Below are 15,649 nucleotides of genomic sequence, written 5' to 3'. Positions count from 1 at the left end.
CCAATGTTTCCACAACTTAATAAATCTCCTCCTTTATTTTTCCTCAGACAGGGAGATTACTATCAGGAATCTGATCTGTGTTCTTCTGTGTATGGATTTCTATTACTACAAGTCTCAGCCCCTTCCTGTGTAGGAATGTACAGAACTGGTGACCTCGCCCTGTGTAGGAATGTACAGAGCTGGTCCCCTCGCCTTGTGTAGGAATATACAGAACTGGTCCCCTCGCCCTGTGTAGGAATGTACAGAGCTGGTCACCTCGCCCTGTGTAGGAATGTACAGAGCTGATCACCTCGCCCTGTGTAGGAATGTACAGAGCTGGTCACCTCGACCTGTGTAGGAATGTACAGAGCTGGTCACCTCGCCCTGTGTAGGAATGTACAGAGCTGGTCACCTCGCCCTGTGTAGGAATGTAAAGAGCTGGTCACCTCGCCCTGTGTAGGAATGTATAGAGCTGGTCACCTCGCCCTGTGTAGGAATGTATAGAGCTGGTCACCTCGCCCTGTGTAGGAATGTATAGAGCTGGTCACCTCGCCCTGTGTAGGAATGTATAGAGCTGGTCACCTCGCCCTGTGTAGGAATGTATAGAGCTGGTCACCTCGCCCTGTGTAGGAATGTACAGAGCTGGTCACCTCGCCCTGTGTAGGAATGTACAGAGCTGGTCACCTCGCCCTGTGTAGGAATGTACAGAGCTGGTCACCTCGCCCTGTGTAGGAATGTACAGAGCTGGTCACCTCGCCCTGTGTAGGAATGTACAGAGCTGGTCACCTCGCCCTGTGTAGGAATGTACAGAACTGGTCTCCTCGCCCTGTGTAGGAGTGTGTACTGGTCACACTGGTTACTTTCACTTTCACTTCTCTCTTCTGCTTTCAGCGATGGCGTCTGCTGATCTGAGGAAGGAACTGGAATGTTCCGTCTGTCTGGACATTTATACAGATCCTGTAACCCTGAAATGTGGACACAACTTCTGCCGGGACTGTATTGGTCGTGTGTTGGATACACAGGAGGAGTCTAGAGGTTATTTCTGTCCTGAATGCAGAGAAGAGTTCCAGGATCGGCCTGCACTGCACAGGAACATAACACTACGTAACATAGTGGAGAATTTCCTGTCTGCTCAGCCAGATCAGGAGGAGTCCGGGGTCTTCTGTACTTACTGTATTCATACTCCCGTACTTGCTGTGAAATCCTGTCTGAAGTGTAAAGCTTCTCTGTGTCACAATTGCCTGAGAGTCCACAGCAAGCCACCAGAAGACGTCTTATGTGACCCCACCACTTCCCTGGAGAACAGGAAATGCTCCGTTCATAAGAAGATCCTGGAGTATTACTGCACTGAGGACTCCACCTGTATCTGTATGTCCTGCAGGCTGGAGGGAGAGCATGGGGGACACCATGTGGAGACTCTGGATGAGGCCTCTGAAATAAAGAAGAAGAAACTGAGGAATGTTCTGCAGAAACTGATGGCAGAGAGAGAGGAGATGGAGAAAAGAGTCCAGAGTCTGCAGGAACACAGGAGGAAAGTACAAGGAGAAGCAGATGATGAAACAGAGAGAGTCACTGTCCTGTTCAGAGACCTCAGGAGACGTCTGGAAGACCTGGAGAAGAGAGTCCTGAGGGAAATCTCCAGGCAGGCAGAGTGGATCTCCATGTTGATTAAAGATCTGGAAATAAAGAAGGAGGAGCTGTCCAGGAAGATGGGGGACATTGAGGAGTTGTGTAACATGACGGATCCACTGACTGTCCTACAGGAATCAGACACAAGTGACTTGTGTGATACTGAGGATGGAGATGATGAGGACAGAGAGAGACATGATAAACTCCTCCATGATGGAGGGGATCTGGATGTGGGGGTCATCTCACACACATTACACACAGGTTTATCTGATATCATGTCTGGGGTAAATGTAGAGAAATGTCCAGGCACACATGTCTATCCACATTCTACTACAAAGGGCAAAGGTCACATCAATACTGAACCATCCAGGCCACGTCCCCAACCCTCCCCCACCATACAACCATCCAGGAGACCTCCCCAACCCTCCCCCACCATACAACCATCCAGGAGATCTCCCAAACCCTCCCCCGCCATACAACACTCACACCACCAGGCTAGAGGACCAAATATTGGGGCTGTACAGCAAACATCGGGGGTGTCGGGGGTTACAGACATATTACTGGATGTGAGGACAGCTGGTAATAATCTACATCTATTAGATGACAGGAAAACTGTATTCTGGTCATATGAGAGCCACAATCACCCAGAAACACCAGAGAGGTTTCGGGATTATTCTCAGGTGATGAGCAGTCAGAGTTTCTCCTCAGGGAGACATTATTGGGAAGTGGATGTCGGGGGGGCAGAGTACTGGACAGTCGGGATGTGTTACCCCAGTATAGACAGGAGAGGAGAGCAGAGACGGATTGGATATAATAAGAAGTCCTGGGGTTTGGAGAGGGGGTTGTTGGGTGATCAGTACTCAGTGAGACATGACAGTAATAGGATCCTATTACCCGGCGGTGTCTCTAGTAAGAGAGTCAGGATAGATCTGGATTATGAGGCCGGGCAGATCTCCTTTTATGATCTCTGTGACCCGATCCGACATCTCCACACCTTCCACACCACCTTCACTGAGCCCCTCCATGCTGGAATATGGGTAGGGGAATTTGGAGGTTGTATAAAGATATGTGGGGGGAATCAGAAGTGAGAGATTTGCCCAGAGACATCACAAGGTGGATTATCTGATTGGTGAAATACTCATCCAATAGGAGGAAGCAGAGGACAGGAAACATGAGTGATTTATTTATAAAGCTGCAGGTTCCGGGGCCGTCATCTTCATCCTAAACCTCACTTCACTACCTAGTGTGTCACTGACCAGGAACAAGCATGCAGGAGGTCAGATTGTTCAGCCTTCACTGGCTGCATGCTTGTTCTGGGTCAGTGACACACTACATAGTGTAGCCAGGATCAGGATGATGGCCCTGGTCTCTCCACAATCACTGTATATCTATCTATATAACAAGGTTATTTTTAGTTTTTTTTTCAGTTTTGTATGAAGTGGCGAAGGATTATAACCTCTGACCGTTTTTCTTTTTCTGATATCTGGGACAGCCAGTGCTAGCCTTACTCCTATTGGTTATTATGTAGAGGGGGTGGGGATTGTGGACAGGTGACAGGGGGGGTATACAGTCTCAGGTAATGGAAATCCTCGGCTCTGTATATGGGAATATTGATCAATGATTGGATATAGATAGAATGATGGGAGGGATTGGACGATGACTACAATCACCATTAACCCCTTCAGTCCCGGCACCTCTATGATCCTTATGGAGCCGAGCAATTGTTCCATTTCCTCTATGGTCCTATTCATCTGATAAAGAGAAATAATTCTCATATGATTTACTAATAATGAAATGACATCACTAGGTGCTTATATGCTAATGTTAGGTTCTTTATATAATAACAGGTTCTCTGTCTAGAATGACTTTACACAAAGATGTTATTAGAACAAATTGTTGTTCTCGGGATCCTTGGAAGGTCTTGTTGGGGAACATAGAGACAGTTGGTCTCCTTCTTCTACAATGAGGGATTTGGGAGTCTGGAGGTGGGACAAGCTGATAAGGTGTTCAGAGATAACAGAAATGAATGTCTCTTGTAATGAATGATGTGCTGCTTGTACAAATTCTTCAGTGAATGATTCCATCTGTAAAATGTTGATGTTTGGGACGGTCCTTCATGACAACTGTCCAGGATTGGAGGGTAAAAGCCTCCCGTATGATGAAGAGGTCAGATCCTTGGTCCACCTGCCATGTCTAAGGATCTCCGCACACCTTCATCTCTCTACTTTCTAATCTTTACTTTAACTTTAACTCTCCTCTTCTAAATAAACTTCCAGAACCTTCTCCGGGATCAGAGGTTGTTATTTCCTCATCACATTCCACAAGAACTTTGTAATCCCGATGGAACACATCCATCATTTTATAGGGACACACAAGGCTTCCTATGGTCAAGATTGTCTTACAATGTTACATGTTTCCTGTTATTAAAGAGAGAAACACATCACGGAGCAAATATACTTGCTTTCAGAGGTTGCTCCAGTCCAGACATTTATTTTGGGTGGTGCTGTTATTGCGAGTAGAAGTGCTAATGTGCCACTCTTTGTGCGTCACCTACCGTGCACATGTCGACATTGCCAAAGTGCGTGTAGCCTGCAAAGGGGCATGGACATCAAATGGGTATTTCTTCATGGTCCATAGTCTATGGCTTGTAGTGTGACACTTTTCACTCTTTGTATAGACCAAGTATGACCTGGGGATGACCTGAAGAGACAGTAGGAATAAAATAATCCCACTTGGGGCCAGAAGTGATAACACCTCAGCTTGTGTAAAGTTCTGCACTAACCCCCAGCACAGGAAAAATAATTAACATAAAGTACGACACAATAATTAACCCACAGTATGACACAGTAATTAATCAGGGCATGGTTCAATACTTAACGCTCAGCACAACACAATAATTAACCCATAACATTAAACAACAGTTAACCCCCAAAATTGCACAATAATTAACCCCATACATTGCACAAGCATTAACCCTCAGCATAACACAGTAATTAACCCCCAACACAACACAAAAACAAACCCCCAGCACAACAAAGTAACAAACCTCTGGAATGAACTACATACAGAGTGCAGGGTTTGGGAGAGAGCTATATATAGAGTGCAGAGCTCAGGAATGTGCTGCCCATAGAATGCACAGTTCAGGAATGCACTATGTACAGAGTGCAGGGTTCAAGAGTGCGCTGTGTACAGAGTGCAGAGTTCAAGAGAGCATTGCGCACAGAGTGCAGAGTTCAGGGGTGCGCTGCGTGCAGAGTTCAGGGGTGCGCTGCGTACCGAGTGCGGAGTTCAGGGGTATGCTGTGTGCAGAGTTCAGGACTGCCCTGTATAACGAGTGCAGAGTTCAGGGGTGCGCTGCATAACGAGCGCAGAGTTCAATAGTGCGCTGCATACAGAGCGCAGAGTTCAGGAGTGCGCTGGTCACAAAGTGCAGTGTTGGGGGTGCGTAGTGTACATGTAATGATCAGCTTCCAGCAGCAGTAACACACGCTCTCTCGGACACTCTCATTGGTTGCCGAGCCCACACTGGGATAAATATGGAGAGCACAGACTGTTGTATTAAACTAAAATCACTGCAGAGTAACAAAGTTTAAGTTGCAGGATCAGGAAGCATTTCGCTCCATTCATCTCTGGACACCGGGGACTTCCTGGGGAATGTTGGGCTCCTCCCTCTCCACAACTCAGATGGTGGCACAGGTGAGTGGTCCCTACTCTGTCCCTCCTACACCGGAACCTTTTCCTGCACTAGACACACTGTCCCTGACTGAACATGAACCCGCTTCCTGACCTACCCACTTCACAAATGTGTGCCAACTGAAGGGGGCAGAGCTCTTAGTGCTGCCCAGACTTAAGATAGCTGCTGAGGTCATCCGGGGTAGCAGTGTCCAATTGGACCAATGCTACCCTTATAACACCTACGGAGGCCTCAGAGGAACAAAAGTCCACTCTTCTCCTCTACTTTCTCTGCATGGCAGCTGCCTAACAGTGCCACCTGTGCAGGGATTCTGAACTACATCTCACCTTCTGTATTCAGTCAGCAGTGATGTCATTCAGTGACAGGATGACGTCTTTTACCACCCAAAGCAAACAAGCCAAAGTGCGCCCCCCATTCTACTTCAGCAGCATAGATCACAGGCCCTGTCCTTTTTGCCCCCCGCCTGCTGATCCCCCAAAGTGGTCCCCTCTTCTGATTCCCCCTCAGCACAGTCCTAAGAGCAGGTAAAGAGCGATCACAACAGAGGGGGGGGGCTGTAAAATAAATCTGTTAGCTGTGGTTGGTGGAACAATTCTGTAATAAATCCAGTAACACTGTAACCAACTTTACATTTTACAGATCAAATCTGTTGTCATTTATAAAAAGAAATACATTTTATTCTTGGAAATCCGACATCTTTTTTTTTTCTGTTTTTTCAAATTAAAAATGGCGCTTGTGGTTGTCAGAAAAATTCTGTTATAAATCCATCTTTACAGTTCCCAGCATATTTATATTGAACAATCTCTTGTCATTTAGAAACAAATACATTATAATTATTATTATTATTTATTATACAGTATTTATATAGCGCCAACAGTTTACATAGCGCTTTACAACTTATAAAATGGTTAATCCCTTTTTTCTGAAATAGGAATACAGCGCAGCTATTGGCCCATTTACTGCAGGAGGCGTGGTCATATTTCCTTGTTTGTGTGACAGATGGAGTGTGCCAGTAAGTCCAGCAGGGGGCAGCACACAGATTTGCATGCTCAGTGTGGAGAAGAGATAAGTGAAGGTCACCCTGTGAGGCGGTGCGGAGTGACGCAGTAGATTCGCTTTGCATCTCCTCACATGCGGTTTGTCTCGGCCTTTAGGCGGTGGCATTGTCCACTTTCACATGATAAAGTAAACAATGCCGCCGCCATTCCTCACCTTCTCATTTCCCATGCTGGAACCAAGGACAGTTTTTTATACATCACCATATTATTTATGAGAGAGAATGTGCCAAAATACAAGAGACATTTTCTTCATGTATGGAGAGTCTTCTGCAGGGCCAATGACAAGACTTTTACAGTTACAGCAACATCTACATAAACCATTGAATTTTCAGTAGTGGCACCCTCGTATGGGAGCTGGCGGGATTGGGAGTCCACAGTCCAGGGAAATCCAACCTAACAAGACAAAGAGAGAAGGGAGGAGGGGGAGGAGAAAAGCAAACATGATAGTGGCCAGTGGAACTGTGCTAGGCCCAGGAGCCACTATTATCTTTTCTCCTTCACTCTCCTGGTCAAGAAAACTGATCTTGGTGCCCACAAAATGCCCCAAATCATCTCCGTGCTGCCAGTAGTAGTAGTAGTAGTAGTACATTTACAGACAGCCAGTAAGTGGTTACAATTTATGGACGGTTGGCCACCCCGCTATGGTGCAGCACATCACCCCCTCCCCCCTCTAGTGTTTTGCTGGAGAAAAGACAGGAAATCATTTCTGCAAATTAACAAATCCGCTTGTTTTATACGTTTTCCCCTTTTTGGAGGATTGTAAAAACCACTTCTCCACACCAGCAAAGCAACAAACTAAAAGAGCTCCTCCCCATTACCCATAAACCCCACCAGACTAATTCTCCTGGTCACTCCTCATTATTATTATTATCTCCTCCCTCCAGTCACTGTGACACTATACAACTATAAAGACATGAGAAATGCTCATAGAATGGATTTATAAAAAGCACATGATCAGTATGATGACTCAGCACATTTCTGCTACAAAAGTCTGAACTAAGGATATAAAAGAGGCCGGAATGCAGGAAAATCAAAGGAAATAGAATTTAGGAGAAGAGTAGCAAGAAAACTAAAGCTTACAGTTATGGAAAGGCCAGGAGCTGAAGAGCTATGAGGGGGGAGGAGAAAGAACACCAGTGTCCTACAGGGGGAATCTACTTCCTGTTCTGATGGCACTTCCTGTACTGATGGCACTTCCTGTTCTATAACATATTATTACTGTAAAATGAACAGCTGTGATTGGCACAAGATATTACATTTGTATTTTTAGTATTTACAGAATATTTGTGTCAATTTGACACAATGTTATTGTTTTTCAATGTACAACATTTTGATGTGATGATGTCAAAGAATGTTACAGGTGATGTCACAGACACGAGCAGGTCAATATAAACCTTTAGTAAGTTCTCATTGGTCTGTAGAAAAGGGATCCTTCACTATACTGAACACATTGAAAACTCTTCATAAGTGTCTCTGTAGGAAAACAAACACATTCTAGTGAATACACAGATTATTATTATTATTATACAGGATTTATATAGCGCCGACAGTTTACACAGCACTTTACAACATTAGGGCAGACAGTACAAGTACAATACAATTCAATACAGGAGGAATCGGAGGTCCCTGCTCGTTAGAGCTTACAATCTAGGAGGGAGGGTCAAGTTATACAAAAGGGTAATAGCTGTGGGGGATGAGCTAATGGAGAAAATAGTGCAGTTGTTAGATGGAGGAAGGATAGGCTTCTCTGAAGAGGAAAGTTTTCAGGGATCGCCTAAAAGTAAATAAATTTGGAGAACGTCTGACAGATTGGGGTAGCAAATTCCAGAGGATAGGCGAGGCTCGGGAGAAGTCCTGGAGGCGGATATGGGAGGAGGTGATGAGGGAGCTAGAGAGCAGGAGGTCTTGGGAGGAACGGAGATGGCGTTTAGGTTGGTATTTTCAGACTAGGCTAGTGATGTAGCTGGGGGCAGAGCTGTGGATGGCTTTGTAACTTATTGTTAGTATTTTGAATTTAATTTGTTGGGCGAGTGGCAGCCAATGGAGGGATTGGCAGAGAGGGGTAGCAGACACTGAGCGGTTTGTAAGGTGGATGAGTCTGGCAGCAGCATTCATGATGGACTGAAGGGGGGATAGTCTATTTAAAGGTAAGCCAATGAGGAGGGAGTTGCAGTAGTCGAGGTGAGAGATAACCAGGGAGTGAATCAGGAGCTTTGTGGTTTCATTGGTTAGAAAGGGACGTAGTTTAGAGATGTTGCGGAGGTTGAGGCGGCAAGCTTTGGAAAGTGATTGGATGTGGGGCTGAAAGGAGAGTTCAGAATCTAGGATAACACCTAGCACCCTGACATGTGGGGATGGGTGGATGGTTGTGCCATTGCTCTTGACACACAAGTCAAGGGAAGAAGCACGTGGGGGAGGAAATATTATAAGCTCGGTTTTGGACAAGTTGAGTTTGAGGAAGTGGTGTGACATCCATACAGATATGTCGGTTAGTAAGTTAGTGATGCGTGAAGAGACTGATGGAGTGAGTTGAGGGGTGGAGAGATAGATTTGTGTGTTGTCAGCGTAGAAATGATATTGAAAGCCGTGAGAGGCTATCAGCTGACCCAGGGAAGAGGTGTAGATTGAAAATAAAAGAGGTCCGAGAACAGAACCTTGGAGGACCCCGACAGGGAAGGGAAGAGGAGTGGAGGAAGTAGAATTGTAAGTGACACTGAAGGTGCGTTGGGATAGGTAGGATGAGAGCCACTGAAGAGCACAGTTATGGAGACCGAGGGATGAAAGTTTTTTGAGGAGGAGGGGTAGTCAACCGTGTCAAAGGCAGCTGAAAGGTCCAGAAGTAGGAGTACAGAATAGTGTCCATTGGTTTTTGCAGTTAGTAGGTCATTTGTGAGTTTTAAAAGAGCAGTTTCTGTGGAGTGTTGAGGGTAAAATCCAGATTGGAGGGAATCAAGAAGGTTGTTCTTAATGAGGTGGTCACTCAGTTGGTTGTAAACCAGGCGTTCATGGATTTTAGAGGAAAAGGGGAGCAAGGAGATCGAGTGTAGGTTGTTAAGATTGGTAGGGTCCAAGGATGGCTTTTTTTTTTTTTTTTTTCAAAAAGATTTTATTTGGTTTTCAGAGAATACAGTTAATAATGCAGTCTTGTGTACAGTCTTGTTTTGTAGCATAAACAGAAGCAAATAATAGTAGAACTACTTGGTTACAAACTTGGTGTTTACAATAAGAGAGGATTTCCAGTGTATGTACCCATGCATGTTACTGCGTGGCATGTTTACCAGATCATAGCAATGCAATAGATGGTAACAAGTAGTGGAAACCTGGATGGATCTGTTAGTAACCCTGAATACATTGCATTTTAGAACCTGAAAAAAAAAACACAAAGAATATAATACTAAGAGAAAAAATAACGAAAACAGGGGGGTGGGGAGGGAGGGTAGATGGAGGGATGGAGGGGGGGAGGGGGAAGGGGGGGGGGGGAGCCCTATATAGATTGAGAGAATTGATATAGTATGATGTAATGTCGTACAAATATTGTCCAGCATTAATAATTATTTCTATTTGAAGTATATAATTATTTATAATTATTTATGTAGACCCACTGACGTTGACGTTGGCACTGGCGTTAGGTTGGGTGATGTCAGAGATTGGAGTGTGATTCCAATTGTAGTCTTGAGCTGGCATCGGGAGGACGGAGTCGAAGTAGGAAAAGGAAGATGAGCTGATGTTTGATATTTCTTCTTTTGAAAGAGATGCATGCATAAAGGCTTGCCATTTGGAGTAGAAGTGATCTGAGGATTTTTTTTGTTTGAAGTCCGTGTTTAGGCGGTCTTTGAGTAAAAGTTGCATGAGGTCCCGTTTGACTTGAGTGATATTGGGGCTTACAGGTGTAATCCAGTTTTTTAAGATGGTTCTTCTTGCAGTTAATAGGCAAGTCAAGGACCACCCTTTGTGTGATGTGGTGTCCTTCAGTTTCTTTGTAGAGCCGACCCTGGTGACGGCCGTTTTGGACCATGGCAGTAGGATTGGGTCCCAGTAGCCGAAGATAAGAAGCAGAGGATCCTTGGGTAGTTTAATTAGAGTCACTTTAAATATGTAGGCTATAACTTGGTCCCAGAAAGTGGATATGTAGGAGCAGTGCCAGAAACGATGAGCTAAGGATGGTTTCTGGTGTTTGCAGAGGGGGCAGATGGCTTTGTTCTTGTCCGTTTTAGAAGATAAGAAAGGCATATGTGCCCTGTGGGCTATTTTCAATTGTGTTTCTCTCCATATTTCGTTTGGTGTTATCTTTTGGACTGCGTTAAGCCCTTGTAAGATTTTTTCTACTAGGTTTGGATCAGGGAAGTCTTTATTCCAGTTTTTAATTGATGATGACGAGAGAGGTAGAGAGGATTTGTTGAGGAGTGGTTTGTATATGTCCGAGATTTTGTATGTGTTACTCATTATCATTTGATCCGTGACATTTGATTGGAACCTTTTGTCATCTTGATTGCACGCCTCCCTTAAGAAACTGATACATTGCCTATAGTAGAAGTTGTGAGTGGAGGGTAGAGAGAAGGTTTTCGCGATGTTGGCGAAGGGTAGTGGTTGGCCCGTCTGGGTGTTGCAGAGATGAGAGAATTTAGTTAGGCCTTTCTGTTCCCATGTTTTGAATGATTTGTGCTCTAGACTCGGTGGAAATGCCGGATTTCCTTGAATCGGGAGGTGTATTGACAGAAAAGGGGATACCTTTAGTATTTTCCGTGATTCTCTCCACGCTACTGCTGTGTCCCTTAATAGGAGATTATGTTGGTGGGGAGAGGGGACTGACTTCCATCTGCAGTGTAAGAGGGCTACAAGTGAGTAGGGATGGGCCATGTGGGATTCCAAAGAGAAGTTTGAGTATCGAGAGGACTGGGTTATCCAGTCTAGACTTGTTCTTAACAAACATGCAAGGTTATACATTCTGACATGCGGGAGACTGATGCCCCCTTCGCGCCTGGGAAGATAGAGTTTCTTTAAAGCTATACGTGGTCGTTTGTTCTGCCATAAGAATTTAGATATAGCGTTATTTAGTGAGGTCACATCTTTATGATGGAGAAGTAGTGGGATGGTTTGCATGGGGTAAAGTAGTCTTGCAAAACTGACCATTTTTATTAAATGACATCTTCCCAGAAGCGAAAGGGGTAGATCCATCCAGGTATTTAATTCCTGAGTTATTTTTGACACCAAAGGAGGGTAATTGAGGTGGTATAGCGAAGAAGGGAGTTTTCCTATTTTTATTCCTAAGTATGTAATGTGGGATTTAGCAACGGGGAAAATTGAATGTTGGGTCCATTTAGGTGCGGCGTGGGAACCAATGGGAAGAATTTCGCTTTTGGTGTAATTAATACGGAGGCCCGAGCACAAGCGAAATTCATCGAATACATTTTTTATGGTTAGCATATCAGATGAGGGGTTGGCTGAAAATATAAGGACGTCATCTGCAAAAAGTGAGGTACGTAAGTCGTGTGGGCCTATCTTTAAGCCATGTAGGGGGGCTACTGATGTTAGATATCTGGAAAGTGGTTCTAATGCTATATTGAAGAGGAGTGGCGATAGGGGGCAGCCCTGGCGTGTGCCCTTATGGAGGCGAAATTCTTCTGATAGGAGACCTGCCGCCACTAACCTTGCTGTCGGAGCTGTGTACATGGCGGTAATAAGGTGGTGGAAGGGGCCAGAGAATCCTATTGCCTTCATTGTCATGGATAACCAGTCGAAACTGACGTTATCAAAAGCTTTTTCCGCGTCTAGCGTGATAATGGCATGATCCGTGTTTGGGTGATGTATTGCGTGTTCTAGGGCCAGCATAACTTTGCGGATGTTAAGGGTGGCTGTACGTCCTTTAATAAAACCTGACTGGGCGGGGTGGATTAGGGAAGGCATGATGTCTGCTAGTCTGGTGGCAACAATTTTTGAGAGGATTTTAACATCTAGGTTGAGAAGTGATATGGGCCTGTACGATCCTGGTTCTTGAGGGTCTTTACCCTTTTTTGCCAGTAGTTTTATGATGGCTTGGTTCCCCGAATGAAGGTATGAACCCCCTGACCATATATGTTGATATACTTGGAGGAGAGTAGGTTCTAATAGGGGTTGTAGGGTCTTGTAGAATTCGCTGGTGAGGCCATCCGGGCCTGGGGCTTTAGACAGGGTTAAGTTGCGGATAGTTGCCGATATTTCGGGGAGAGTGATAGGTGCGTTTAGGGTTTCTAGTTGTGTTGGGGAGATTTTGGGAAGGGTTATTTTTTCTAGAAAAGCGCGTGCTGTTTGTGAATTTATCGGGTCTGAGGCATAAAGAGTGGAGTAGAATTGTTGCATTACTTTGTTAATTGGGAGTGGAGTGGCGTGGAGGGTACCCGCTTTATCACGTAGGGATGTGATATGGGTTGGGCGGTATGGACCTTTGCAAAGTCTGGATAGGAGTTTTCCTGCTTTATTCCCAAATTTATGGAAAGAAGCATTTAAATAGGCCTTCTTGGTGTTTTCTAGATTGTTTACCCAAATGTCAAATTCCCTTTTTGCTATCTGCCATTCAGAGCGTGTTGTTGGGGAGTCTTTGGTGTACATATCTCGTTGTGCCCGGTGTAAACGAGAGCTGGCCTCTTTGTATTTAGTTAGGGTGTTGCGTTTGAATGAGGTTGCATAGGAAATGATACGGCCCCTCAGGAAAGCTTTACCAGTGTCCCAAAATAGGTTGGGGTCGTGTATGTGTGGGGCGTTGTTTGAGGAGTATTCAGCCCAGGCGTCGGAGATGTAGTTTTGGAAGTCAGTGTTGTTGTGTAGATAAGGTGGGAACCGCCATATATTGGGGTGTGGAGGTAGGTCTAGATTATTTAGTGTCACTTCTATAGGGGCATGATCTGAAATGGCTATGTCGTGGATGGTTGAGTTTTGGAGGTAGGGTAGAAGGTTGTCAGAGCCGAAGGTGTAGTCTATTCTGGTGAATGTTTTGTGTGGGTTAGAGTAGAAAGTGAATTCCCTGTCTGCCGGGTGGGAGAGGCGCCATAGATCCTGGAATTGGATGGATTCCATGGTGCTAGCCAGGAGGGAAGGTGGTAGTGGGTTAGTGTCCTTTTTTGGTCTTTTTTGTGAGGACCTGTCATCCATCTGATGGAGGGTGTCATTGAAATCTCCTCCGATTAGATGAGGGAGATGTGTGTTTTCTAGAAGCCAACTGGATAGTTCAGTGTAAAATTGTCTGCTTGGATTATTAGGGGCATAAACATTTGTTATAGCTAGTTCTTTGGAGCCTATTTTTATGTGTACCGTGAGTAGACGGCCCTGGTCGTCGTTTTTTGCGGACAAGACTGTGCACGGGAGGTTCTTGTGTATGAGTAAGAGAACGCCAGCTTTGCGTCCTTTTGCCTCTGAGCCTAGAACAGTGCCAACCCAGAGTTTCTTCATGCGATGAAAGTCTGAGGCCGGTAAATGTGATTCCTGAAGAAGTGCTATATCGGCTTTGAGCCGCTTGAGATGCCTGAGGATTTTCATTCTCTTTTGGGGGGATCTGAGACCCTTTACATTCCAGGAGAGTATTTTCATATTAGGGGAGTTGAAAAGGGATGTGTGTTATTAAGTGTGTTTTAATATTGTGTGGAAGGTGTGATAGTACGTCAGCTGTGTCTGGAAGTCTGAGGTTGTTATGTGGGAGGTGTATAAGTACGAGAATGGATTTGATTTGGCTAGGGCCGTGTGAGAGAGAGGGGGGGGGGAAGGGGATTTAACCTGTAAGAGAAGCAACATAGTGAAAAATATCACCAGTAAAACATACGAACATGGAAACTTCGCTTTTTTCCGCATGGAGTCACTGTGTAGGTCAGCTCCCATCTCAGGACGGTGATGATATAGCCCCAGAGAGCCCTTGGCCGTGAGACAAGTGTTCATGTGGGCATCAAGGGGTCACATATGAGGGGGGGGGGGAGTGCAGTTGTCCGCACACAGTGAGGCCATGAGGATGTAAAAAAAAAGAAAAACATTGCCCTTTACGAAAAGGAATAACTTGCTAGGAAGGGGCCTGTAAGAAAGAGATTACAATGGAAAGGCAAACATATGTATATGAGAAATATTGTACATTACGTGTAGATGAGGTACAGATGGTACATGGAACCTGAGGGAGGACAGAGAGATCTTTACTGTCCAAAATTTTGGGACCGATGGAGGTGGGTGTCAGGTTTTAGTTCAGCGGTGCGTAAAGCGGTGCTGGTCCGGAATCGAGGGTCTAAATCGCTTGGGGGAGTCTTTACGCGGGCTTCGTTGATCCAGGGAGCGATTGATTGAAGTACCTTTCGACGGGGTGTGTTGTTGAATGTTGGGGAATAAAGACCGCATGTATGCTTCTGCTTCTGAGGGTTCCTGGAAGGAGAGCTGGTCCCAGTTAGGTGTCTTGAGGCGTAGGGTAGCCGGGAAGGCTAGGGTGAACTTGATCTGTTGCTTAAAGAGTTCAGAGCATATTTGTTGAAAGGCCTTGCGTTTCTTTGAAACTTCGATGGAGTAGTCAGCAAAAATCAGGACTCTCACTCCGTCAATTTGTAGCGAGCGAGATTGTCTAAATTTTTGAAGAATGAGAGCCTTGTCGGAATAATTTAGATATTTGGCTATGATGGGCCGAGGATTCTTGCGTTCTTCATTATACGACCCCATCCTGTGAGCGCGTTCCACTGTGCAGGGGCCTGTTAGGCCTAGCGCCTCGGGTATACGTTGGGAGCAAAAGTCCATTAGGGCAGATGCTTGGAGGGATTCTGGAATTCCCACGAATCGCAGGTTGCTCCTTCTGGATCTATTTTCCAAATCGTCAAGTTTTTGGAATATATATTGGTTCGTTTTGTCTTGTGCTTGTTCCGTGGCTTGAGCTTGGTATATCTCTTCCTCCATGCTTGATTGGCGGTGTTCTAGCTCGTTTAGCCTTGTGTTGTGTTCTCCTAGCTGGGCCTTTATTTGTTTCATCCCCGCATTTACAGCCTTTTCTACTGAAGCAGATATCATGGGGGACAGAAGTGCTGCCACTGCCTGTGCTATGCGCTCGGTTTTGTGGTCCCCGGCGAGCTGTAGGGAGGTAGCTGGCATGGAGAAGGCCTGAGGAGAGGGTGCTTGAGGAGAGGGAGCCTGGGAGTGTGGCTGGGTAGGGGGTGCCTGAGGGGATGTGTGTGGAGCTGTGCTTCCACTTACTTCCATCTCCGCTGTGTGTTGTTGCTGCAGCTGCTGGTGCGCGCCTGTGTAGGTGTCCGTGTAGGCCGAAGCCGGGGCCTCGATTTGCGGCTGGGCCGGCGGCGTC

General features: G+C 45.6%; 1 protein-coding gene across 1 annotated transcript; it reads left to right on the top strand.

Annotated features, from left to right (window-relative positions):
• Window positions 1-872: 872 nt before the first annotated feature.
• Window positions 873-3,909, top strand: LOC141127265 (E3 ubiquitin/ISG15 ligase TRIM25-like). The gene has a single exon (XM_073613547.1). The coding sequence runs from the start codon at window positions 873-875 to the stop codon at window positions 2,694-2,696; it is 1,824 nt and encodes a 607-aa protein (XP_073469648.1). The 3' UTR covers window positions 2,697-3,909.
• The last annotated feature ends 11,740 nt before the right edge of the window (window positions 3,910-15,649 follow it).

The sequence above is a fragment of the Aquarana catesbeiana genome, linkage group LG01 (assembly GCF_042186555.1).
Source record: "Aquarana catesbeiana isolate 2022-GZ linkage group LG01, ASM4218655v1, whole genome shotgun sequence".
NCBI lineage: Eukaryota > Metazoa > Chordata > Amphibia > Anura > Ranidae > Aquarana > Aquarana catesbeiana.
This window is presented reverse-complemented; position numbering and strand designations above follow the sequence as displayed.

Bases quoted from the DNA above. Each gene is read 5' to 3' on its own strand.
- LOC141127265 (XM_073613547.1), top strand. From the start codon at position 873: ATGGCGTCTGCTGATCTGAGGAAGGAACTGGAATGTTCCGTCTGTCTG.